Below are 27,943 nucleotides of genomic sequence, written 5' to 3' on the forward strand. Positions count from 1 at the left end.
AAAAATAAATAATAAATTTAATATAAATGTTATCTTACTTTGAATGTCGGGTAGAATCTTTCTATTTTTCTAATGAAATATTATCTTCAAATTTAAATTGTTAAGATATTTTTAAATACTGGCACAAAACAATAATCTTAAACTTAAAAAAACAATAATACGTTGATATCAAAAATTAAAAGTACAAACAAAATACACAAAATAACTTATCAGACATTAGACCAAACTTTCAAAAAACACTAACTAGGAATAAAAGCGAATAATTTAATTCTGTTTTTGATTTTTCAATTTGGGGTTGTAATCAATGTGAATTAAGTTGAATCAAAATTATGATTTTTGAACCAAATCCAATAACATATTCAAATTCGAATTATATAAATATATGTTTTTTATTATTTACTATACAAATTAAATTTATTTAACTCGTGTAATATACGAGGTTTTTTAAGATATAACTTTTTTATTATTTGGTATATAAAATTAGATTTATTCAACACGTACTAGTACACAAGTTTTTTTTTTTAAAAAAATTATTATTTAGTATACAAAATTGTATTTATTCAACCCGTGTAATACATATGGTTTCTAAAGATATATTTATTTTGATTATTTGGTATATAAAATTACATTTATTCAGTACAATACACAAGATTCTTAAAGATATAATTTTTTTATTATTTAATATGTAAAATTACATTTGTTCAATCTGTGTAATAAATGATGTTTATAAAGATATATTGTTTTATAATTTATTATATAAAATTCCATTTATTTAGCAAGTATAATACATGGGTTTTGACCTAGTTTTTTTTTTTTTAAATAAAGAAAACCAATCTATACACCCTAACATCTAGTGGGATAGTTCAGCTAAGGGGATAACCATTAATGGGCCAAACAATCATGGCTTCCCATCCATGACGTTAATAAGGCCCCCAATCCTCTATATTAGGGGTTAAGCCCATGACGTTAATAAGCCCCCCAATCCTCTATATTAGGGGTTAAAATCTTATCCTAAACCGCTACCAAATTGATTTGAGGAGTAAATTGTCATTTTAGTCTCTGAGGTTTGATCCAAATTGTCATTTTAGTCTAAATAGTTTTTTTTCTCCTTTGGGTTTCTAACTTTTCCATTTTCTTGCCATTTTGATCACATTGTCTAACTCAGTTTAAAAATCTGGTTATAACTAGGGGTATTTTTGACATAACTGTTGTGTAGTGATAAGCAGGGGTAGTTTACAACATAATTTATAAACCTCATAATAATTTAATGCCAAAAATACCCCTGATTATAACCTGGTTTTTAGACTAAGTTAGGCAATGTGATCAAAATGGCAAGAAAAAGGAAAAGTCAGGAACCCATATGAGAAAAAAAAATTATTTGGACTAAAATGGCAATTTTGACAAAAACTCAGGGACTAAAATAGCAATTTACTCTTGATTTGAGTGAAGCCGGTGCCATTCTGATCAGATCCACCAATTTGAAATCGGTTTTGAGTATATGTTGTTGAAACCGGGTTTTAAAACCAATTCCTTAAAAGCCTATTAAATTTCTAAAACGTACCTTGAAAGCCAGTTCTAATTTGAACCGGTTACTATCGGTTCAGATTATTTCTCTTGGAAACCAGTTTCAATCCGGATCGGCATAGGCTTAGATCGGTTAACCATAGAAAGTCAATCAGTTTGGCCGGTCTGAAATATCTACGATTTAGTTTTAACGGTTTGGAAGTTCAAACCGGTCATATAAACCGAACTGGTCAATTAACCCATAACTGCATTCATTACCATGAAAGACACTTAAGGAAAGAATGTATAGCCCCTGAGAGTTGATAAAAATTTAATCAACAATTAAGAGTTGCAGGAAAAAATGAATGGTGGCAAATGGTTTTCGTGGTTCTCAACATAATATTGGTTCTGAAATAAATGTGATCCTATATCTTCTATTTGATAATCAAACAAGTATTAAAAAAGGCACAAAGTTCTATATATCTACAAGTTCTAAACTTCTATAAAATCCACTAAAATATCTTGTACCCGTCGTCACGCATTGATTCTACTTAAACGAATCTGGAATTCGTTCTCAGTCAAGAAGCATAGCAACTGCATCCCTGAGGCTGCTTTTTTTCTTCGTCAACATGACTGGTTTGTTCGAAATAACAGCATTATGTTGTTGATTCTTAGTTTCATGGGGAATCGTGATATCATAAGTTGAACTGGTCTCGTCTTTCGCTATTGGTTTCTTTAGTAAAGACCCCAGAAACACATCCAGCATGTCTTGGGCTGGATCGCCAGTCATGATGGAATCCGCTAGTGTAGTTTTACTTGTAGTTTCAACAGGTTCGTGATGAGAGTCTGTTTCTTCGTGCGTGGGTGATCTAACATATGGAGGAGATTCACTTCTCAATTCACTTTGTACTTTTGGCGGCTTCTGTTGACTCGTATCTCTCTTATCATTTTCAACAAACTGTAACGAAAGTCAGCGAAAAACATGTTTTAAGGCCTGATCCTGTTTTGGTGGTCAAAGTGATTATTCAGACTTGAAAAATTACAAGTCCGATGGTTAGTTGATTGGAGACAGGGATAGTTAAGTAACTTTACGATCAGTATTCTTTAGGGGTGTTTGGGATTGCTTATCCAATGTGCTTATCTAATTGTTTGAGAGAAATAAGTTGCAGATTTCAAAATGTTTATTTCATATATAGGCAAATAAGCAATCCCAAACACCCCGTTCCAACTAGGGGTGTTCATCGGGTTTTTTCTTCGGGTTTCGGGTTTTTCGGGTCGGGTTGTTCGGGTTTTTCTCTGGGAAAAATTGATCCGATAACCAACCCATTTAAAGTACGGGTTAGTCGGGTTTGGGTTATTCGGGTTCGGGTCGGGTTATTCGGTTTTCGGGTTTAGATGTAAAATGACAATAAATGTTTTCTTTTTACAAAATATCATCAAAATTCATATTGTTACTTTATAAATATCATCAAAGTTCAAATATTAATTGACAATATGCTGTTATAATATTTAAAAAAACCCAAAACTTAGTGTTCCATCTATTAAAGACTCAAAATCTAAACACTTTTATAAGAAAAAAAACAATAAATGTTCGGGTTTTTTTTCGGGTTTCGTGTTTCGGGTTTTTCGGGTCGGGTTGTTCGGGTTTTTGGCCTGAAAAAAGTGACCCGATAACCGAACCATCTAAATTTCGGGTTGGTCGGGTTCGGGTTTTTCGGGTGTTCGCTAATTCGGGTTCGGGTGGCTTTGAATTCGGGTCGGGTTTCGGGTTTTGGATAAAAATGAACAGCCCTAGTTCCAACGCCTTACCAACTTCTCCATATCAAATCATTTGACCCTGAATTATCGAAAACCATATAATCATAGTAAAATACAAACCCTAGCCCCAATTTTGACCGTTCATTGCATTGATCTTTGTTCGAAATAAGGTAACAATGCGTTCCACATGATTGATTTGGTTCAATTTGACCTAATTTTGTGCGATTTTGGGCCAATTTTGACTTTGACCGCCTAGATTGGCCGATTTGGCCAAATCCAGGCGGCAGACCTCCGATGACCGACTAATCGCCGCCTAGGCGCTGTCTAAAAACGATTTCTACAACATTGATCATAATCATGATCAGTTTTTCCCAAACCCTCAAATTAATTATTTGTGATTTCAAGTTGCAATAAACGGTTGGGACACACATCCAAACCATTATTGTCAATAGCAAATAGCGCATGATAGCGACAAGCTACCTATATGCTATGTAGCAATAGCGATGAAATAGTGGGCGCTGTTTTATGTTTAGCGTTACACTAGAAGAAAATTTTATATGTACATTTTATCAGACTACGCTGTTTTTTCATCTGAATATGCAAGTTATATTAAATAGTTATATTAATACAGAAAAAAAAAAGCCTAAAATCCCGCTATTCATATTAAGACAAAACAAAACCCTTAAATCCCGCTATTTTCACGCTTTGGAGTCGCTAACAATCAGATTGCAAGGTAGGGTCTCTCCACTCTGAAGCGCGCTATAGCGAACGCTATTATCGCTATGACGACGGTGATCCAAACACCATCTAGAATTCGATAGCATGTTGTGAAAAAATAGAAGCTTTTGCAGGCTTCCAGCCCATTTTCTTACACCTAATTATGTGATTCCCGTTGTTCCATATAACATACATTTTCAAAAATACCCCTAGAAATGACTAGATCTCGATGTAAACACGTAGACAGAAAAATAGTTACCTCTTTCGCGATGCTTAATACATCATCCATGGTCAGATCATCATCCTCTTCGTCACAAGATAAAGACTGAGTTTCACTACCACTACCGTTATCAAATTCAAATCTTTTTTCACTTTTCTTTCTTGAAGGCTCGGGTTCTTCAGCTTTCCGTTTAACCCTTGCACGCTTCCTCTTCTCAACATTGACTTCTTGATCATGATCACGATCATGATCATGATCAGGACCGTCAACCACATCTTTCTCAACAAACCCTCTTTTCTTTCTCTTTGTTTCACATTTAACTAGCAAACTCTCATCACTAGAAAGACCGACCTCTTTTTTATGATTCCGGGCTACACCTTTTGCCTTTGGCTTTGTAACTAGCAAACTCTCATCACTAGAAAGACCGACCTCTTTTTTATGATTCCGGGCTACGCCTTTTGCCTTTAGCTTTGTAGACTTGGTCACGACGCTCACTTCATCACTCGTTACGACACTGCTCGAATCTAGATCAATGGGTTTGCTAACTTTGCTCACTTTATTAGTAGTTGATGCACTTACCATCCATGATGGCAATCTCCTCTTTTCCATTTTCTCACTTTTCTTCAAGAAAAATCCACATTATCTACATAAATTCTTATAACAGTTCCAACAAGTAAAACAATCATCCTGCAGGATGACAATATACAGTTCATTAATGCTATAAAAAATTTATAAAAAAAAAAAAAGCCTTACAATCAAATATTATACCACAAAGTCACAGATGCTAAAGAAACAAACTTTACAAAAATTGGGATCAACCCAAGATTCAATTACAATATATATTAGGAAAAACAACTAATTGTGAATTAAAAACAGAAAATTATGCAAGTTTGGGACATTACCAAAAATTAGGGTTCATTTCTCCAGAACGATCAGCAAACCAATAAATCGATCCGAGATGTGTAAGTTTTCTGAGATTGGAAATCTTGGATGAATTGGGATCTGAATATATGATTTTTACAATTGGAACTGATATTGTGGGTGTATATATGAAGAACTTTCGATCATTTATTTGTAGCTAACCCTAAACTATAGAGATCATTGTGACTTCGTGTTCAATCTGCAAATTGAAGAATGGGTAGTTTCAATTTCGAATGGGTGTTTGACTTTCGAAGCTAGGTTTGAAATTGGATGGTGGTGTGTGAGAATCCGAACCTACGACCCAGAGGCCAGAGTCAGGAAGGTTTCAGTGCTTTCAGTTTGATAATTATTGTTTATGGCGTAATTATTAATTAGTATTTTTTTTCTTTTGTTTTGTTTTGTTTTTCTTTTTTTTCATTTTTTTAATTGTTTCTTTTAACGGCAAGGAACGACGTGTCACTACTGTGATATCGGGCGATATGTCCAAGGTCAGCTACTCGACCGTTGCTAGCCCCTTGGCTCTTCTAGATGCGCGGAAACTCGACTTTCACCCGCCCGAAGGCACTACAATGAAATAATTGGTAAAAATATTTATCATATTGTTGTTTGTAAGCACAAACTAAGAAACATAAAATTGTAAAAAAAAACATGTATTTTTCCTTTAACTTTAATAGATATGAGAATTATGTAACTATTTATTTCATTATTTCTCTCTCCTTAAATTTGTAGATCAATTCTTACATTTTTAAAATTAGTTCTCCAATAAATATGGAGCTGATTTATAAATAATATACATTATTATATGTAGAGGAAGGTTAACGTACAATATTTCTTAATGTACGAGCGTACGCTGTAAAATTACGCACATTGTAAAACTCAAGAGTAGGGTTCGCACGGAAAGTGTGTTTTTCCTAAAAAGTCTAGGAAGCGATCTGGTCCATCCGATTGGTGTGTTTAAGGGTTGAGATTAAATCAATGACAATCTTGTAATATTTGAGTTTAATTAATTGATTGTTTTAAATGAATAGGGGCAATTTTGTCAAATGACCATTTTTTTAAATCAATTAGATAACTGCAATCCCTACTTTCATGGGATTTTCCCTCTCTCTCTCTCCATTATTGATTTGATTTTCTTTCTTTCTCTCTCCAATCCAACCCTAAACATAATAAAACCTGCGATCTCTACTCCCCCTTGCTCTTGGCGACGCAAAACAGGACCCCAAAAGCATTCAGATTTCGGTTCCAAGGCTTGTTGATACCCCTTTTCTTCACTAGGTATTCATATCTTGTGTTGTGATTAAAGTTCTTGAAGTGCATATACGTTTTCGGTCTTAATCTGCTTGTAACTTGGCTGTGTTTTTTCTGTTTTAATTGACGATTGTAGAGAGGCATGTAAAACACAGCGTCAAGAATCTGCTTGCTGTTAAAACACAGCGTCAAGAATCTGCTTGCTGTTAAAGCACAGCGTCAAGAATCTGCTTGCTGTTAAAACACAGCGTCAAGAATCTGCTTGCTGTTAAAACACAGCGTCAAGAATCTTCTTGCTGTTAAAACACAATGTCAAGAATCTGCTTGCTGTTAAAACACAATATCAAGAATCCTCCAGCAAATCTGCTGACTTAAAACACAATTAGATTTGTTAAACTCCAGTATAAAAACAAACTGTTGTAAAACACATTATGATGTAATGTACTCATCAAAAAACATTATGTGATGTAATGTGACATAGACAACAACATAAAACACATTCAGAGTGTTAAAATGCAAAATAACTGTTAAAACACAACCTGATTATATATTGACTTCAGATTGTTAAAACACACTGACTTCAACCTCTCTGACTGGTAAAACACATCACCAAGAACATGCTGATAGTTTCAGATAAACACATTGACTAGCAGATTTGAATTCGAAAACAATAAAAGTTCCGAAAATCATGGAATTTTAGTTAATGAAGATACATTCCAAAAATAAAATTAAAATGTGAAATTACATGATAGCCCTTCTACTTAAAATCACTCAATGACACATGTCCAAATCTTATTCCTTCCTAGACTTTCTAGGAAAAATAGACTTTCCACCCAACTCCTACTCAAAACTCAAAACCCTAATCACACATGTTGACATAAACTCGGAAAACTACTTCGCAAACTCGGAACCTACTTCATAAACTCGGAATCTCTTTGGCAAACTCGGAACCTTCATTCAACATACGTAATTATCTTTCAACATGCGTAAAAGATCATAAACTCGGAATCTACTTCACAAACTCAGAATCCTTTCAACATGCGTAATATATTTCAACATGCGTAATTTCCATAGCGTATGCTCGTAGGTTAAGACCAATTGTATTTTACAGTTTCTCATCTATTATATATAATAAATGTGTTAATTTTTGCTGATGTGTCAAGCTATTAGCCCTCTAGATTGTGCATTTTGGCGGGAAAACTTCCGTGTGCTTTTTTCCTTAATTTTGAAGCCCCGAATTAGTCAACCGACCCACTAAATCGGATCCTATAATACCCTTCTTTTTTCTCATTCCGCTTCTTACTGTTCATATTGTTTCTCTGAAACCCTAACTACACTCCCTTTCTCTGAAACCCTAACTACAGCCGCCTTCAACAATCTTCGTATCATCATCATCATCGTTCAATCCCAGATCTTCATCATCCTTTTTTAAACCCTAGCTGTCAACACCGATTTTTTTCATCTTCTTGTGAGGTTTTTTCTACACAGATCTAAAACGCAGGTTTAATTCGATCCAAGGCAGCACAACGGCATCAATCACAATTCTATTTATTCTTCCTAATAGGTTTCTTCTCTCTGGAAACCCTAACATCTATAGCCATTTTATTATTCATTCGAATTCAACATGTTCAGTTGAGTGGTTTTTTGTTCAGATTTGTTCATCAATTTGATGTTAAATTCGATTTTGATCTTACAACTATCTTCCTCTCTATCATTTTCTTTTTTTCTGATTACGGTTTTCTCACGAATCCATTTACAGTTACTATGGAGAAATCAGAGTCGGTGTAGCCAAAACAAGAGGGGAGCATAGATTTCGACTGGTTGGACGAGAGAGAAAAGACGAGGGTGATGGCGGATTCAAGCGATTCCATATCTGTTGATATGGAAACGATTTATCTTGGTGGAAAGGTGAGTTCTTGAATACCCATTTGAGTTTTTAGTGGAAAATGTTTCAAAATGTTTCAGTTTGTGGATTGCACGCAAGGTGTTTGATGTAATGCTTGAATGGGATAACGGTTTTTTTTTTCATAATTTTTGAGTTTATATTGATGGTTCTCTATGTTTTTGGTGATTTAGTGGTGTTTTTGTAACTATTATGAAGATTTTTGATGATTCTAACCAGATGGTCAACATAAAGTACTGTTTTGATTATTGATTTTATATTGTTTGGAAAGTAAAGTTTGCAATTTTTGACATCAAATGTGTAAAGTTTTCATTTTTTGGGTAGTAAAGTGACTAATCTACGCGAGACAATCCTACCAATTTATTTGTTTCAATCTATGTCATGATTCGGAGTGAAATTGAGTTATATAGACAATCTTATGACCAATTTTCTTAGCTCCCACATTTAGGTTTCATGTTGCGCACTTGCGGTCAAGTTAAGTTCTATAGAAATGATAATAAAGAATTTTCTTAGCATCCTGTCACACCCCCAAAATCCACCTGCGGATAACACCCGCTTCGAGGGCGTGACTGACCAGGATCCAGCCACCAATTATACTGAATAGTTAAATTGATAACAAAAAGTAATACTTACTAACCATAAGATTAGCAAATATCAAGTTCAGAGTTTAAGGTTTCAAGTTCAAACAGTAATAAGTAGCGGAAGCATAAGTAAGGTAGTTTAAACAAAGTTCATAGTTCAAAATAGGGTAACACCCAACACAAGGGTGGACAGACACTACTCGTTCCCAAGCAGCAAGCTCCTTCGTCACGGGTTACCTGCAAAGCATGCAGTAAGGGGTCAACAATAATGCTGAGTGAGTTCACTAGTTGTCCAGTTTTTAATTACCAAAAACTTGTTTCACCAGTTAATTTATCCGTTTATACATGCCGTGGGGAGCTACCCCAAAAGTTAGCGACTAAACTGTTTTTCCAATACCGAACACTAGGTAACCGTTGCGTTTCCGCAGGATGCCCCGATGTCAATGTTCTATCATCATTGACGGATGCCTGAGTATATTAGTTCACGACCGATCCCATACCATGGCACGGTGTGAGGCTGGTAAAACCTAAATAGCGCTATCAACTAATAACCCGTTCGCCTGGCCCCGGCGACTAATCGGTATTATGTAGTAGGGACTTGAGTGATAGAGTTGCGTTTAGTGCCGTTTGGTTGCATTCCGTATAAACAGTAATTAACTAAAAGGTTTCCCAATACAAGGGAAGGAAAGGTAAGTTTGTTCCCAGTAACTAGGGAAGGAATGTAAATGGTATCCCCTTTACAAGGGGATAGGGTTGTTTTAGTCTCGTGTCCCAAACCACCGGGACGCATGCTTTTAAGTTGTGAACTCACCTTGGGTTGCTCGGTAGATTAGGTTACTTGTCAAACACGCTGGTCACCACGTCCTAACATGGTTACCGGTATAGGTCAGGTTTGGTGTACAAGCATTCACGTATAATCTATACACATAACTGGCACGTAACATGCATACAAGTAAACAGTCATGGGGTTATTGGGCCGGCCCTAACATTCACACATTCAAACAGAACACATAGTCCAGTTAACAGGTAGCCCATATTACACATTATGGCCCAATAACCAAAGTGGACAGTCCAGTCGCAACCAGGTGATCTCGAGTCGCAACCAGGAGGTCTCGGCTTGTCACGCTGTGGTTGCGAGTCGCAACCGTCGTAGTCTCGAGTTGTCACGCTGTGGTTGCGAGTCGCAACCGTCGTAGTCTCGAGTCGCAATCGTGAGGTTTCGAGTTGTCATGCTATGGTTGCGAGTCGCAACTGCGTGGTCTCGAGTTGTCATGCCATGGTTGCGAGTCGCAACGGTGCGGTTGCGAGTCGTAATGCTGTCCCTTTCATGTACACGTGATGATGCAGATGCATCAGTCCCATTAGTACAATGTAATCAGGCCCAAATCAGGAAACAACCAATAAGGTTCCCACTAACACTTTGCCTAATCTGACTATTAAACAAAATAGATCAAACTTTGCCATTTTTGAAATCTTCAAACCACATTCAACAAGTTCATCCCATATTCATAAATTTCTAGGGTTTTCACCTTAACATAATCATACATTTATGAACCAAATTCACATGTTTTAACAAGAATCATCATGCAAGAACAAGAAAACATACATTTGTAACATCAAACACGGATTTGGTTGATTTATCATAATTCCTAGAATATCATTCTAGCCATTTTGAATCATGTTACAAGTATCTTACACATAAAAGTTTACACATAGTCAAACTTCACAAATCATCCTAAAGATCATGCATAATACTACTAACCAAGCATTTCTAGTTCATTTGACCCACATAAACCCTATGCACATAATAACAACACTAACCGGTTGTGAAGAAGAAGAAGGAGCCGAAATAAAGGAAGAAAATGAGAGAAGATGAAGTGTCCGAGTGATGATCTTGTCCGAGATTCCTACCGATTTGCTCCAAGCTTGAACCGAGATTCTTGTGAGATCCGAAAGTTGGAAGAAGGTTAGGATGTAGAGGGTTTTCTAGTGAGAGGGAAAGTGTGTGTTGTGGTAACTAAAGAATGGAGAATGAGGGGGAGGTTGGGTTTATATAACAAGCATCAACTTAGGCTAAGGGGTTTTCGGCCCCAAACCGGTTACGGCCCAAAAAGGCCCACTCGAGACCGAGTGGCCCACTCGCAACCGAGTGGTTGCGAGTCATGGTCTCGACTTTCATATATATATATATATATATATTACATACATATCACACATATCATGTACAAGTCACGTTTCCATTTAATAATATTTATATATACACCAAATATTACAAGGTGTTCGTTCGGAAAAACCTAGAGTGTCACATTATCCCCAAGTTTTAAGAACTTTCGTCCCGAAAGTTAAGGCAGCCACTGCCAAGCTAGCGTGTTTCAACGGGGTGTCACATCATCCCCCCGTTAGTTTGGAATTTCGTCCCGAAATTCAGTTGTAGCTTCAGTGCTGGGGGTTTCGTTTGGGAACAACTGGGGATACTTGGACTTCATCTGGTCTTCCCGCTCCCAGGTAAACTCTGGGCCACGTCGTGAGTTCCAACGAACTCGCACGAGAGGTATCTGTCTACGTTTGAGGGTTTTGATCTCTCGATCCGTGATCTCAATTGGTTCCTCAGTAAAGTGTAGCTGTTCATCAATAGTGAGTTCCTTGAAAGGAATTATGAGTGTTTCATCTGACAGACACTTCTTCAGATTAGACACGTGAAAGACATTGTGCACTGCACTCAGTTCTGCAGGCAGGTTCAATCTATAAGCAACCTTACCGATTTTCTCGGTAATTTCGAATGGTCCAACATATCGTGGATTCAGCTTGCCTCGTTTACCGAAACGAACCACACCCTTCCAGGGTGAGACTTTAAGTAGAACCCGGTCCCCGACCTGGAATTCTAACGGTTTCCTACGCTTGTCAGCGTAGCTTTTCTGACGGTCACGAGCTGCCGCCATGCGTTGCCTGATCTGGGAAATCTTTTCCGTTGTATCTACTACCAGTTCTGGGCCTGTGAGTTGATTATCACCGACTTCCGCCCAGCAGAGAGGTGATCGGCATTTACGACCGTACAATGCCTCAAAAGGTGCCGCCTGAATGCTAGTGTGGTAGCTGTTATTGTAGGAGAATTCCACCAGCGGTAGATGCTTCTCCCAGTTCTTGCCAAAATCGATCACGCATGCTCTAAGCATGTCCTCCAGAGTTTGGATGGTGCGTTCAGACTGCCCATCCGTTTGTGGGTGATAAGCGGTGCTCATGTCCAAACGTGAGCCAAAGGATTTGTGCATAGCTTGCCACAACTCGGAAGTAAAACGAGCGTCTCGGTCGGAAATAATAGAAGTTGGCACCCCGTGCCTGGAGACTACTTCCTTTAAATAGATCTCTGCCAAGGTAGAAAACTTGTCTGTTTCCTTAATGGCCAGAAAGTGTGCAGACTTCGTCAATCGATCTACTATCACCCAAATAGTATCATTCCCGCGTTGGGATCTAGGTAGCCCTGTAACAAAATCCATGGAAATCTGCTCCCATTTCCATTTCGGGATTTCGGGTTGCTGGAGTAGGCCTGCTGGCTTCTGATACTCAGTCTTGACTCTTGCGCAGGTCAAACATTTGCCAACGTAAGCGGCTATGTGGGCTTTCATGCCAGGCCACCAGTAAGTGGTCCTTAAGTCGTGGTACATCTTATCTGAACCAGGATGTACTGAATAACGGGACTTATGGGCTTCGTCCATCACCAGTTCTCGCAGATCTCCGTAAAGTGGGACCCAAATGCGCCCTGCCACATAGTAGGCGCCGTCTTCTTTTTGTTCTAGTCGTTGTCTCAATCCTCGCAGGGACTCAGCCCTGATGTTTTCCGGTTTCAGAGCTTCAATCTGAGCATTTCGGATCTGGGTAGGGAGGTTAGACTGGATGGTAAGTTGCAATGCTCGCACGCGCTTTGGTATAGTGTCTTTTCGGCTGAGGGCGTCTGCCACGACATTGGCCTTGCCCGGATGGTACTTGATGGCGCATTCATAATCATTCAAAAGTTCGACCCATCGACGTTGTCGCATGTTTAATTCCTTTTGTTTGAAGATATGCTCGAGACTCCTGTGATCGGTGTAAATGGTGCACTTGGTACCGTACAGGTAATGTCTCCATATCTTAAGCGCAAAGATCACTGCTCCTAGTTCCAAGTCATGCGTAGTGTAGTTCCTTTCGTGTGTCTTGAGTTGTCGAGAGGCGTAAGCAATAACTTTGTCGCGTTGCATTAACACACAACCGAGCCCATGGATGGATGCATCGCAGTAAACCACAAAGTCGTCAGTGCCTTCAGGCAACGAGAGAATAGGAGCACTACAGAGATTATCCTTTAGTGTCTGAAACGCGGTTTCCTGAGCTTCACCCCATTTATAAACCATACCCTTCTGAGTAAGAGCCGTGAGAGGCTGAGCGATCTTTGAGAATCCCATGATAAATCTTCGATAGTATCCTGCTAGTCCCAAGAATTGGCGGACTTCAGTCGGAGTCTTAGGGGTAGGCCAATTCTTTATTGAGTCGATCTTAGCTGGGTCGACGTGGATTCCATCCTTGTTAACCACGTGCCCAAGGAAATGGACTTCTCGAAGCCAGAAGTCGCATTTCGAGAACTTGGCATACAGTTGCTCATTGCGAAGGAGTTCGAGGATAAGGCGTAGGTGCTGTTCATGCTCTTTTTGACTTTTCGAATAAATCAGGATGTCATCGATAAACACGATCACGAATTTGTCGAGGTAAGGTTTGCACACCCGGTTCATGAGATCCATGAACACTGCAGGTGCGTTAGTCATTCCAAAGGGCATAACGAGGAATTCATAATGACCATAACGAGTTCTGAATGCAGTTTTGGAGATGTCTTCATTACGGACCCTTAACTGATGGTAACCCGACCGTAGGTCGATCTTAGAATAGTAGCTCGATCCTTGCAGCTGATCGAATAAGTCGTCGATTCGTGGGAGAGGGTAACGATTCTTGATGGTAACCTTGTTCAGCTCACGATAGTCAATGCACATTCGGAACGTGCCATCCTTCTTCTTAACAAAGAGTACCGGTGCTCCCCAGGGTGATGAACTAGGGCGTATAAACCCTTTATCCAATAGTTCCTGTAACTGCGTAGAGAGTTCCTTCAGTTCTGCAGGGGCTAGACGATAAGGTGCACGCGCTATGGGCGCCGCTCCGGGAGCTAGCTCGATTTGGAATTCGACCTGACGGCGGGGAGGGAGTCCAGGTAATTCCTCAGGAAATACCTCGGGATAGTCGCGTACTACAGGAAAATCTTCAATCCTCTTTTCCTTTTCCTGTGTGTTGGTGACAAGTGCCAAGATAGCGGTGTGCCCTTTTCGTAAGCACTTCTGGGCTTTCAAGAACGAGATAACGCCGGAGATTTCTCCACCCTTGCCACCTTGTACTATGAGGGGTTTGCCAGAACGGCGGGGAATACGAACTGCTTTCTCTTGACAGAGGATCTCAGCGCGATGCTTGGATAACCAATCCATGCCGATAACGACGTCGAAGCTTCCAAGAGTAACAGGGAAAAGATCGATACTAAATGTCTGACCAGACAACTCTAGTTTGCAGCCTTTGATAACATGTGAGGCCTCGATGTTTCTACCATTAGCTAACTCGACGATATGAGGAGAACTTAGTAACGAAAGCGGACGCTTAAGCTTCTTACTAATACGTAGGGACACATAACTAGCATCGGCACCGGAATCAAATAACACAGAAACATAACGATCATCAAGTAGGAACTTACCCGCCACGACATTGGGGTCATTCCTTGCTTCTCCAGCTCCAATCACAAAAGCCCTTCCTCTAGCACCATTCCCAGCATTGTTGTTCTGATCGTTGTTTCCAGCTCCCTGATTGTTGTTGCGGTTCTGGTTTAGTTCAGGGCAATTCTTCTTATAGTGCCCCTCAGCTCCACACTGGAAACAACCCTTGGCATTCCCGTGATGTTGTTGCTGCTGGTTCTGCCCCACGGGACGTGGACTCCTACAGTCTTTGGCCTCATGCCCCATTTTGTTACATCGCTGACACTGGCCCTTGTTACATGCCCCATTGTGGTGCCTGTTACACTTGTGGCACCTAGGGTAGCTTCCCCGGTAGCCACCCTGTTGCTGAGTGCCTTTGTTGTTTTCAGTTTTCCTTTGCTGTGTTGGGGCCTGAGTGGGGTTAGCATCCTTGCTTTGACTTCCTTCCCACTTACGCTTGCTGTCACTAGAAGTTCCGACAGTAGCACTGATCCTTTTGGGCAACCTGCCCTCTTCTACGGCCTGATCAGTAAGTTTGTGAGCAAGTCGAACGATCGGCTGAATGGTAGTGTGGTTGGCTGAAGTTACATGGCTTCGAATTTCTGGAGCCAAACCCTTGATGTACAGTTCGATTCTTCGATACATAGGTCGAGACATGTTTGGGCAAAGAGCAGCATAGTCATTGGACAACTTGGTGTAGGTTTCAATCTCTGACCCAACCATCTTAAGCGCATAGTACTCATTCTCAAGCTTGTGGATGTCATCCCGGTGACAGTATTCCTCCTTAATCATGTCCTTGAAATCCTCCCACGCAGTAGCATTAGCAGTTTCCAAACCAAACATCTGAATTTGCACCTTCCACCAAGAAAGCGCGTTTCCTTCAAGCGTAGCAGTAGCAAACTTCACCCAGTTCGCAGGGGGACACTCACAGACAGCAAAAACAGCTTCAACTTTCTCAATCCAATGCAGAAGTCCTATGGCACCCTCAGTGCCGTTAAAAGGGAGAGGCTTGCAATCCATGAAAGTTTTGAAAGTACACACGGGTGGTTGCGCAGGTGCATGCTGACCTGTTCGTGAGAAGCGAAGCGTATAGACTTAGAGGCGAAAAGACGATGTGACGGTAGGATCTAAACATCCTAAAACAACGAGCTTACCTATAGGGTGAGCTGCGAAAGCTGCAGCCACTGTGTTGAGCAGGTTAGTGAACTGAGCCTGCGTCATGTTGATGTTTCCTCTTCCACGTCCACTCATTGTCTTCATAACCAGAAAACACAGTATGAGTGTGATGCCGTAGAGTAGCGAGAATGAGATAGAAGAGAGAGGTGTATCTATCTAATTTAGGCACACTAGTACGTATAGCAAAACAGGAAACATAAAGTAAGCAAACAAGTAAACACGGGTCCGAGCTATGAGGTCAAAAGTGTTGAGCCTTGTACTTGGAGTGTAGTGTCGTCGCGAGTCACGGGTTATAGTCTGGTTTTTCTCAAAAAGATTTTCCCCTTTTTAAAACCAAGTTCACTATAACCAATGGCTCTGATACCAATCTGTCACACCCCCAAAATCCACCTGCGGATAACACCCGCTTCGAGGGCGTGACTGACCAGGATCCAGCCACCAATTATACTGAATAGTTAAATTGATAACAAAAAGTAATACTTACTAACCATAAGATTAGCAAATATCAAGTTCAGAGTTTAAGGTTTCAAGTTCAAACAGTAATAAGTAGCGGAAGCATAAGTAAGGTAGTTTAAACAAAGTTCATAGTTCAAAATAGGGTAACACCCAACACAAGGGTGGACAGACACTACTCGTTCCCAAGCAGCAAGCTCCTTCGTCACGGGTTACCTGCAAAGCATGCAGTAAGGGGTCAACAATAATGCTGAGTGAGTTCACTAGTTGTCCAGTTTTTAATTACCAAAAACTTGTTTCACCAGTTAATTTATCCGTTTATACATGCCGTGGGGAGCTACCCCAAAAGTTAGCGACTAAACTGTTTTTCCAATACCGAACACTAGGTAACCGTTGCGTTTCCGCAGGATGCCCCGATGTCAATGTTCTATCATCATTGACGGATGCCTGAGTATATTAGTTCACGACCGATCCCATACCATGGCACGGTGTGAGGCTGGTAAAACCTAAATAGCGCTATCAACTAATAACCCGTTCGCCTGGCCCCGGCGACTAATCGGTATTATGTAGTAGGGACTTGAGTGATAGAGTTGCGTTTAGTGCCGTTTGGTTGCATTCCGTATAAACAGTAATTAACTAAAAGGTTTCCCAATATAAGGGAAGGAAAAGTAAGTTTGTTCCCAGTAACTAGGGAAGGAATGTAAATGGTATCCCTTTTACAAGGGGATAGGGTTGTTTTAGTCTCGTGTCCCAAACCACCGGGACGCATGCTTTTAAGTTGTGAACTCACCTTGGGTTGCTCGGTAGATTAGGTTACTTGTCAAACACGCTGGTCACCACGTCCTAACATGGTTACCGGTATAGGTCAGGTTTGGTGTACAAGCATTCACGTATAATCTATACACATAACTGGCACGTAACATGCATACAAGTAAACAGTCATGGGGTTATTGGGCCGGCCCTAACATTCACACATTCAAACAGAACACATAGTCCAGTTAACAGGTAGCCCATATTACACATTATGGCCCAATAACCAAAGTGGACAGTCCAGTCGCAACCAGGTGATCTCGAGTCGCAACCAGGAGGTCTCGGCTTGTCACGCTGTGGTTGCGAGTCGCAACCGTCGTAGTCTCGAGTTGTCACGCTGTGGTTGCGAGTCGCAACCATCGTAGTCTCGAGTCGCAATCGTGAGGTTTCGAGTTGTCATGCTATGGTTGCGAGTCGCAACTGCGTGGTCTCGAGTTGTCATGCCATGGTTGCGAGTCGCAACGGTGCGGTTGCGAGTCGTAATGCTGTCCCTTTCATGTACACGTGATGATGCAGATGCATCAGTCCCATTAGTACAATGTAATCAGGCCCAAATCAGGAAACAACCAATAAGGTTCCCACTAACACTTTGCCTAATCTGACTATTAAACAAAATAGATCAAACTTTGCCATTTTTGAAATCTTCAAACCACATTCAACAAGTTCATCCCATATTCATAAATTTCTAGGGTTTTCACCTTAACATAATCATACATTTATGAACCAAATTCACATGTTTTAACAAGAATCATCATGCAAGAACAAGAAAACATACATTTGTAACATCAAACACGGATTTGGTTGATTTATCATAATTCCTAGAATATCATTCTAGCCATTTTGAATCATGTTACAAGTATCTTACACATAAAAGTTTACACATAGTCAAACTTCACAAATCATCCTAAAGATCATGCATAATACTACTAACCAAGCATTTCTAGTTCATTTGACCCACATAAACCCTATGCACATAATAACAACACTAACCGGTTGTGAAGAAGAAGAAGGAGCCGAAATAAAGGAAGAAAATGAGAGAAGATGAAGTGTCCGAGTGATGATCTTGTCCGAGATTCCTACCGATTTGCTCCAAGCTTGAACCGAGATTCTTGTGAGATCCGAAAGTTGGAAGAAGGTTAGGATGTAGAGGGTTTTCTAGTGAGAGGGAAAGTGTGTGTTGTGGTAACTAAAGAATGGAGAATGAGGGGGAGGTTGGGTTTATATAACAAGCATCAACTTAGGCTAAGGGGTTTTCGGCCCCAAACCGGTTACGGCCCAAAAAGGCCCACTCGAGACCGAGTGGCCCACTCGCAACCGAGTGGTTGCGAGTCATGGTCTCGACTTTCATATATATATATATTACATACATATCACACATATCATGTACAAGTCACGTTTCCATTTAATAATATTTATATATACACCAAATATTACAAGGTGTTCGTTCGGAAAAACCTAGAGTGTCACACATCCTCCATTCAGGTTTCAGGTCCACTTGACTCAGATACCAAAGAGACAATTATTGGCAATGCATTATTTCGCTTGCAAAGGTATTCAAGGAGTTAGTTATCTCAATATGTTTCTCAATTTATATATCTTGACATTGTGTTTGACTTAAAACTCATATGGTTCTCACAGTGATATTGATGATCCTCACACCTTTGCTGACCTATTTGTATCCAATTCTGATCCGTAAGTAGCAATTTTTTACTTTCCCTAAAAATATTCTATTTTTACGAATATTTATTTTTTTATTTTTAGGATTTTACTCATGAGAGCATGTGCATACTATCCAAATAATGGGCTGGGAGCACTCCTATGGTTCTCATAGTGATATTGATGATCCTCACACCTTTGCTGACCTATTTGTATCCAATTCTGCTCCGTAAGTAGCAATTTTTTACTTTCCCTAAAAATATTCTATTTTTACGAATATTTATTTTTTTATTTTTAGGATTTTACTCATGAGAGCATGTGCATACTATCCAAATAATGGGCTGGGAGCATTTGGTATTGTTCTCGTGCTTCAAAAGAAGAGGTTTATTCATCTTTGTCACAAAAATCAAACATATTACCTTATTCAACTTTCTTAATCTTTATAATGATCGTGCAGATTGTCTTCAGAAGAGAAGATTATGGTGTCATTGGTTTGAGATATGGGTCATCGAATATATCACTAGGAGCCACACTTATGCCATATTCATGTACACAGGTTCTGTCAGTTTTCATTTGCGGATTTTTTGGGCCATTTTTTTATAATAATATTTTTTTAATTGGAGTTAGAGATGAATTTCCTAAATCTGCATGGTTGGTCAGCAAGATAGGAAGGTTAACTGTTGGTGTGCAGTTCGACCCTAAATGTAAGTTTCTTCTTTAAAGAAAAACCTATTACCTTTTACGTGCTTATTGATAGATTTATAACTTGACAAATTCGCATTGTTGTTGGTTGAAAGTTGAAAAGAAGGAAGATGCAAGATATAGAAATTTAAAAAATTGGAATTACGCCATACGCTATGGGCTTGGAACCGGAAGCCCGTTGAGCCCGTCATTCAATTTTGGTCTTGAACTTGCACAAAATTTGCAGGTTTGCCTCTGGCTAATGTTTCTTACCTTATCATTGTTGATTTGTTTCATCATATGCTTTTACTAATTTTATTTCCTCTTAAGCACTCAAGACTAAATTTTCTTTATAATATTCAGTGTGCAGTTCATAGTCTCCTTTTATCAACATGTGGTGGTCCAAAGAAGGGTAATATGTGTGTGCGCATCTGTCTTCTGTCTGTAAGTTGAAGCTGATATAAGCTGTTTATTGCAATTGTATAGGTGAAGAATCCTCTTGAAGATAATGAAGTTGTTGGAATCACAAACTATATAGACTTTGGGTTTGAGGTGCAAACAAGGTAAACTTTGGGGGTGAGATATGAAAATCTATCTGCTAATTTTTCAAATAAGGGATCTAAGTCCTTAAATCTTTCGACAGAATTGACGATGAAAAGACATCAAACGACATTCACGATTCAACCTTTCGTGTTGCTGCATCTTGGCAGGCCAATAAGAACATCTTGGTCAAGGCAAGTCCTTGACTTTTTTCTATTATTTACTTATATACATGTAGGCAATATAGAAATTTTATTTTTTTTTCCTTTAGACAAAAGCGGGGCCCCTAGGTTCATCGTTCTGTTTAGCCTTCAAGTCATGGTGGAAACCTTCGTTCACTTTTAGCATGTCAGGTTATTATTTTTATTTTTTCTGAAATCATCTATCATTCTTGAGATTGTGTGTAATCTTGATTAAAGGTTGTTCTTGGAGAGTAGAATTAATCTCTTTTTAGTTACACATTTTTTAACGATCTTATTTTTATCAAGATTTCATCATCTACAATTTCTGTATGATATTAGGTCTATTTTGCCAATGGGCTCTTTTGACTCTAGAAGATAAAAATGTCCACTAAAACCCATCTCATTAATCTTGACAGCAAACCAGAATGATGATCGATGATCTGATCAATGATTGTTTTAGATTCTTGAATTTACTCGCTCTTTAAGATATTTTATATTAATTTGTTTTTGTTTGTTTGTGTTTCTTGAATTGAACGCATATTGGGTATTCATATGGTTCTGATGTTATCATTTTTCTTAACTCACCTGACAAGTCTTGATAGGTTTTAAATTTAATTGCATACTGTTGGATTTTAACAAATTAGCGACTCTATGATCAGGCTCTTATTGTTTTATAAGCTCATTTATTCGTCGTCCGATGCTCCAGTCCTCCAGCTCCTCGCCATGGCGGAAGATGACAATGGTGACGAAGAACCAGGATAGGTGATACAGTGGAGACGATATAAGCTTTGGCTAAGGGCACACAAGTTGGATCATGCAATGCTTGCCTCTAATCTTCCTTGGACATGTAGAATGGTACAGCTATGGTTTTACTGCAACACTTCATATGATTTTGGTTTGAATCAATCATCTGTGTCTAATGCAGCTTCAATTATGAAGCATAGGTGGATGAACCAAAAACTAAGGATGAGGCTACGGAAGAAGCAGAAAAAGAGCTAGAAAGGATAAGCAAGTTCTTGAGCAATTTGAGCTAGAAAAAGGAAGCCATTGATCAAACAACTCAATATCAAAGCCCTTGCCCTCAAGAAGGTAATCTTCTGCCTACTAAAACAAATGTTTTTATTAATTATTTATTTTAATGTTTCAATTTTTTTTATTCATGTCTTTGTTCTTGATTGTGGATTGACCAGAGTTCTTCTCCTTTACTAACACAAATTTACATATGTTTGTTTTAGGTAAAATATGATAGATTTGGAAATAAGTTCTTTGCAATTCAAGAGTTTATTGTAATTTTGTCAGATTTTATTCACTGCCATTCTTGGAGCGTTTTGATCAAATTTAATATATGTTGATTATGAAGAATGCTTAATATAAAAGTAATACTTATCCAAGAGAGTCCACTTATCACTATCGAGTCTACTAATCTATCAAAGAGAGTCCATTCTTATATCTTATTATGAATTAAAAAGGAATTACCTTTACATAAAACTTTGAATATATATGGAGGCAAAGTTAGAATACTTATGAACCGAAGTAAAAATTTGTGGTGGATAAGCGAAAATGGATACTTTAGAGGTTCAAAATGTTATTTATGTACTTTTTTATTGTAAATTAAGTTTTCCTAACCCGGGAGGGTCCCATCAGTTTCTTGGTAACGGATTCTAATGCTTACCAAACCGAAGTTATTACTGTTGAAAAGGTATATAACTAAACAACTTATTGAATTACATGGGTCTTCAAGTCGTTACTTATAGAGGTTTATGATTTTGCATCTGCTATTTATCCAGTTGAATAATGTGGTTTTATTTTATAGATCTATACTATATTTACTAGGATTATTGTTTCTTTACCATAATAACTTTGATGATGTGTTAGTGATTGTCTTTATGTATTCTCTTTTTGAATATAAATTATTGCAGGCGGTCTCTCATGGGAGTTCAGTACATGATATAGTGTATATGCTCTTTAATGGATTGTAGAAGTTAATGGGAAACTAACTCTTAATGTAACAAAGGTACATATTATAAAAGCTTTTATTAATGAGGTCACAATGGATATTGTTTAGCATGTTGTGGTCTAGAGTTGACTAAAATTTCTAATATTTTCATTTTTATATTCATAAAAAGATTTAAGGGTGTGTTGATGACTATTGAACCCGTATATTATTGTTGCTTTTGATTGTAATTTAAATTTTCCTACCCGGGTATCTACCCGGGGAATAACCTAGTTATATGTATATGTGGTGTGTGTATAATTGGCTTGCAAACCAGTTTTATGGTAACATCATTTACCTAGTTTGTGACTATTGTTGAATAAAATATTCTATATTTGGGGATACAAAGTTTAAGAATCAAACGATGGTTATAAAAATCAATATTTGTGGTCAATAGTTTTTTTAGAATGACGACCGTTTTATATTAGGCTACTACAATTCCAAATTAAACCTTAGTTTGTTACATCTTTTATTGGTTGTAATATTGTTTGGAATTAACTCTAGAATACATAGAAAAATGCCTAGTGAATTATATATATATATATATATATATATATATATATATATATATAGGAAAAGTGTATCGTACAATTGGCTTTAATGTACATTATGTACGCGAGTATAAATCACACATTATAAAAAAGCGCATTCATGAATCTAGGAAATCGCATGGATGAAATCGCATGGGGGGATGAAATCGCATGTTGTGTTTTATGGGGTGAAATCGCATGGGGGTGGGGGATGAAGATCAGAAGGCTGGGGTTCTCGCGTACGCAATGTACGATAAGCCATTTTGTACGTTAACTGGCCTCAATATATATATATTAACTTTAGACTATCTCGATCGTAAAGGATGGAAAGGGCGTCTAACGGCCTCCACATCAGTTGTCCAACCTTTCTCGCTTCTATCTCATGGATCTTCCCTCTTTCTCCTCCCTCTCTCACAATTATTATTTGATTGTGCCTCGAATTACGAACTTCTCCTTATCAGAACCAAGCCTCCTACACTGCCCTAATGGTATATGGGGTGGGTGCGGGGAATGGTGCGGTGAATGACTTTACCGTCGGGGAACACGCCGCCGACACCCAAGTTACTGCGCGGTGAGTGTGAAATTGGTGATTAATCACCGCTCCATTATTTGACCGTTGTTTATGTTTTGGACTGTTGGAGGAGGCAACGGCTTTATAGCCGTTAATATTTAAAAAAAAAATTAAAATTTTACACTATATAAATCCAACCCAACCTAAATCACAATTTATCTCAAACAATTCATACCAAATTCTAACCAACCTATTTTCTCATTTCTCCAAAACTAATCACTACCCCTATTATTTAAAATGACGAATGAAATACCATTGTTTGTTCCACCCAATAGTAGTGACGACGAGTTAGCTTCAACAGATAGTAGCATAACTTTTTTTCCAAAATCTCACCGAGGAAGTCGAACTACAAGCCGAAATACCATTGTTTTTACACCTGATAGTAGCGCATTGGAGACTAAAACATGATCTCGTGAAGCATCTTGGAAGACTAGATTTACCCCATCTATTGGTGGAATCCGACAAAGAGTAGTAATTTTAATTAGTTTAATTTATTTTAATTAAATGTAATTTTAATTATTTTTTATTTAATGTAATGTTTTTTTTTAATTTATTGTACTTTTATTTTGTTAACAATATGTTTTATTTGTTAAAATATGTTTTATTTATTAATGCTAATTTATTAAAAAAAAAAAAAAAGATAGTTTACCTCTACGGCTCTACCCAAGAGAGGTGACCACCCCTTATGTTTTTGTGCAAGAGAAGACTTAGAGAGGGGAATTGACATGGCAAGAGATGATGGAGTGGTTGGAAAGTTTACCTCTCCACAGTCCACAAGAGGCGACCACCCTTACATCCACCCATTTGGCGGACGTTACCAGCTTAGCCATGGGCGGTCTCCACAAACACGCTATGGAGATAGTCTTATACATCAGGTCATTTTGACTTATAAAGCAATTAAAAATACATTTTCATGCTATCATGGTATACGCTTGATTCGATATAATTTGTGTACTAGCAATTATGTAGGGCTTGTAGCCTAGCGGTACCAACATGTGGTGGAAATATATAGATTTAGAAGTAGCATTAATTGGTGTGTGTTTTAACCGTTCTAAAAAATGGTGAACACTTATTTTGCTACTATTTTATATTTTTTTATGTACACTGGGAATAGATATGATGCAATATTTCTTAACTACAAAACTAGAAATAAACTGCAAAAGAAGTAAAAAGTAAACTCCTGAAAACATAGAAAGTAAAATTGTGTAATGATAAAGTCACAAAAAATAGGTTTTTTGTTTGCTATATGAGATAGCATCTTCAGTTATATCAATCTACTATTACAATCACTACTAGTGTTTCATGACAAAACTGAGGAAAATACAAGTTTACACTCATTGTGCATGAACCTTATACTTCTACTAGCTCCATGATCAAAATTGGTTCTTTTGAGATTACTTCATCAAGGAATCTAAACCTCAAAAAATGTAACTGCATAGGAATATCATACAGTAGTCGAATCTGGCTCTATCGTTGATCGCAGTCCTTTGCGCGTCATCATCTGAGCATAGAACTCTGCATGTTCCTGTTCACAAGAAGAAAGGGACTTTAAGTAACTGGTGTGAGTCTTACAAGTTACAATGTTAATGATGACGTGGCACCGATGTAGTTATATGGCTTGAACCCAATAGTTGAGGTGGCTAAATGGACAAAACGCGCAGGTTGGTTACAGGTCAAAAGAGGTAATTTAGTGTGGGTCAAAAAGGGTCAGATCCGGTCGGGCTAATCCGCCTAACACTTTTCATTATTACTTTTCATGTATACTCATTACTAATATTGAGGTGATATTTTCGAACAAATTACCTATCAATGTGTTGATGATATGTTTTATCCCTACCGGGTGACATGGACCATTGACTACCCAACCGCCTGTTAGTTGTCAGCCATAGTTGTTAATGGCGAATAGCGACAAATAATGATAAGGTACCTATATGCTACATAGTGATAAACAGCAGGCGGTAGGGCTGCAAACGAACCGAATGAACACGAACAAGACCTTGTTCGTGTTCGTTTGTTAAGAAATATATGTGTTCGCGAACCGTTCACGAACACTTATCGAACGAGATTTTATGTTCGTGTTCGTTTGTTAAGGAAATGAACTTGTTCGTGTTCGTTTGTGTTTGTTTGTTAATTTTAGGCAATGAACGTTGACGAACACAAATGAGCACAAACTAATGTTCATGAACCCAAATGGAAACAAATGAACACAAACAACCGTTCATGAACAGAATATATAATGTTCATGAACAGAATATATAATACACTGACACTTATTAGATATTTAATTTGTCGGAATTTTGAAGTATCTAAATATATATAAAAACTAAAAGCACAAATGAACTATCGAACACAAACGAACACGTTATCAAACGTTCACGAACATAAATGAACGAACACGACCTTTGTTCATGTTTGTTCATTTAACTAAGCGAACGAAATTTCTTGTTCGTGTTCGTTTGTTTAATAAACGAACGAACACAAACGAACTTCCCACCGAACGGTTCACGAACTGTTCGCCGAACGTTTGGTTCGTTTGCAGCCCTAGCAGGCGGCTAATATAAATAGCGATACACTTGAAAAAAAATTTAAAAAATTTTATATGTATATTATATCAAAATACCCTGGTATATATATGCTATTTTACATGTATATTTAACAAAAATCTAAAATCCAACTACTTTATAGCTATATTTATTTGCTATTTATATTAAAAAAAACAAAAAATTAATAAATAAATAAATAAAATAAAATTGTCGCTATTATCGCTACAACCCTAATAGTGAGCCTAGACCTATACGCTACGTAGCACGCTATAGCGATCGCTACGCTCGCTATTGACAAATATGTTGTCAGCTCTAGCGAGGGGACATATATCCCTTTTTCCCATGAATATATATAATCAGGGGAGGAGCTTAGAGGAGGCCGGACCGGGCCTCGGCCCGTGCGGTTTTTTCGCCCAGTAGTGTTAAATTTCAGGTTTTCGAGAATTTTTTTAAATGTGTATTGGTTCGGCCCATGCTGATTTTATCTCCAAAAAACATCGGCCCATGCTGAGTTTTAGGTCAAGATCCGCCACTGTATATAATCACAGGTAACAGAAACCATACCTTGACTGTAACTAGAACCACTGCAAGACCGTTTTCTCGTGAAACATTGAAGAGTTTTCTTGCATCATCGGGTGTAACAGATGGAACAGCCTGCGGCAATGCTTTTACAACTACATACACAAATAGCAAAATATTAACCAACCACAAAAGTTATGCGGATTTCCTAAAACATAGTTTATTAGTTATGTCACAATCCCACCATTTCTTTTGTCCAGCACTGTAATGAACTGATGACTTACAACATAACTTTTTTCACATAATTCATAATCTAACATAAGTAAAACATTAGAAATTCATGGATACAAATTACAATCTTGTATCATAATTACCTAGCTTCTCGGTATGACGCGCATCATCGATCAAAAGCACCTTGTAACTATCTCCACTGCCGGTGTTTTTCTTGTCTCTCACCCGACCAATATCTCCACCTACAACACGAAAAAGATCATCAATATACAAAGTCACATCTAAAGTTGAAACAGAACAACATATCAATTAATCCCCTTCTCTAAAGGATCCAACTTTATCAAAGTATTTATAAGCTTCTTTCTTTCTAGAATTGCATATGGTATATACCTTTATTGTATATGCCTAATCTTAAAACTGAGGGAAATTGGTCTGTAATAATCCCTAGTAGACGACATTGGCCATTGGCAGTCCCACTTTTGAATAATCCCCCTGCCAGTCCAACCTTTCACCTATTTTTCCTCCACCAGTCCAACCTTTTGATCAGAACGACGATACGAGTTTATTGATGTAAAACTTACCTTGAAACGGTGCTCTAAACGAGGAAAACGGTGCTTCAATTCGGGTGTTTAAACTTCCAATTAACAAAAATCAAGTCGTTTGGAGTACCGTTTCAAGGTAAGTTTTACATCAATGGACTTGTATTGTCGTTCTGATCAAAATCCCTAAAACATATGTTTGTAATTCGGAAAAAAGCTTAATTGTGGAGGAAAAATAGATGAAAAGTTAGGGGGATGCAGATGGGCAATGACGTCTACTAGAGAATATTACGTCTGGATTATTACAGGCCAATTTCCCTAAAATTAATTGTGTATGGGTTCTAGTTGGGTTCCAAATACAGCATACTCATGATTTATTAGTTTATTAACCCAAATCACAAAAAATAATAATAAATAAATAAATAATAAATGTAAACATATTTACTACTCCAACAACATAAAATTATGAACTCGTCATGCAATTATAGACACACATTTGATTTTTTAGGAAAAAAATTGAAAGAAATGAAACCTTCTTGAACTTGGGTAGCAGGGTCAAACTGAGACTGATCAAAAGAAGGTCTTTCTAACACATTAGCTCCTCCTCTGGAGGATCCAAACCGAGCTTTGAAAGACCCATTTGAGGAATTTGAAATCAAAGCTGGAGATGAAGATGAAGATGATGTTCTAATTGTACACGATACAATACAAGATTTTGGAGTTTGTGAGTGATGAATGATGGTCGTTAGAGGTAGGAACGAAGGTACATTCACCGCAGCCATTGATAACAGCAAAGAAATAGGTTGTTTGAAGAGAAATGTGTTAACGTAATCGTCTTGAATTGTGGTTGGTGAGAGTAGTAGCCCCTCTTAAAGGAAAATAGCGGCTATCATAAACAAAGCCCTTCACATCAAA

General features: G+C 38.1%; 3 protein-coding genes across 15 annotated transcripts; 1 reads left to right on the plus strand and 2 right to left on the minus strand.

The window, feature by feature from the left end:
- Positions 1–1,869: 1,869 nt before the first annotated feature.
- Positions 1,870–5,481, minus strand: LOC110865226. The gene is made up of 3 exons (XM_022114457.2): positions 5,101–5,481; positions 4,238–4,885; positions 1,870–2,461 (listed from the first exon to the last, which is right to left on the minus strand). Exons 2-3 carry the CDS (start codon positions 4,805–4,807, stop codon positions 2,078–2,080), a joined length of 954 nt encoding a protein of 317 aa, XP_021970149.1. The 5' UTR covers positions 4,808–4,885; positions 5,101–5,481; the 3' UTR covers positions 1,870–2,077.
- A 2,193-nt stretch (positions 5,482–7,674) lies between these two features.
- On the plus strand, positions 7,675–22,169 carry LOC110944617. 12 transcript variants are annotated; one of them, XM_035974512.1, is made up of 15 exons: positions 7,675–7,998; positions 8,127–8,275; positions 18,526–18,593; positions 18,682–18,735; positions 18,998–19,081; positions 19,157–19,247; positions 19,327–19,403; positions 19,497–19,627; positions 19,751–19,792; positions 19,867–19,943; positions 20,024–20,114; positions 20,192–20,273; positions 20,762–20,957; positions 21,028–21,191; positions 22,022–22,169. In XM_035974512.1, exons 5-13 carry the CDS (start codon positions 19,036–19,038, stop codon positions 20,866–20,868), a joined length of 744 nt encoding a protein of 247 aa, XP_035830405.1. In that variant the 5' UTR covers positions 7,675–7,998; positions 8,127–8,275; positions 18,526–18,593; positions 18,682–18,735; positions 18,998–19,035; the 3' UTR covers positions 20,869–20,957; positions 21,028–21,191; positions 22,022–22,169. The 12 variants fall into 12 exon arrangements, with proteins under 12 accessions (XP_035830405.1, XP_035830407.1, XP_035830404.1 ...); XM_035974514.1 differs by having other exon boundaries at positions 21,042–21,191; XM_035974511.1 differs by having other exon boundaries at positions 21,047–21,191.
- Positions 22,170–24,369: 2,200 nt separating this feature from the next.
- On the minus strand, positions 24,370–27,911 carry LOC110865225. 2 transcript variants are annotated; one of them, XM_022114455.2, is made up of 4 exons: positions 27,561–27,911; positions 26,633–26,731; positions 26,304–26,413; positions 24,370–24,721 (listed from the first exon to the last, which is right to left on the minus strand). In XM_022114455.2, exons 1-4 carry the CDS (start codon positions 27,808–27,810, stop codon positions 24,641–24,643), a joined length of 540 nt encoding a protein of 179 aa, XP_021970147.1. In that variant the 5' UTR covers positions 27,811–27,911; the 3' UTR covers positions 24,370–24,640. The 2 variants fall into 2 exon arrangements, with proteins under 2 accessions (XP_021970147.1, XP_035830416.1); XM_035974523.1 differs by lacking the exon at positions 24,370–24,721 and adding an exon at positions 26,037–26,091 and having other exon boundaries at positions 26,278–26,413.
- Positions 27,912–27,943: the final 32 nt, after the last annotated feature.

This window comes from Helianthus annuus, chromosome 6 (assembly GCF_002127325.2).
Source record: "Helianthus annuus cultivar XRQ/B chromosome 6, HanXRQr2.0-SUNRISE, whole genome shotgun sequence".
NCBI lineage: Eukaryota > Viridiplantae > Streptophyta > Magnoliopsida > Asterales > Asteraceae > Helianthus > Helianthus annuus.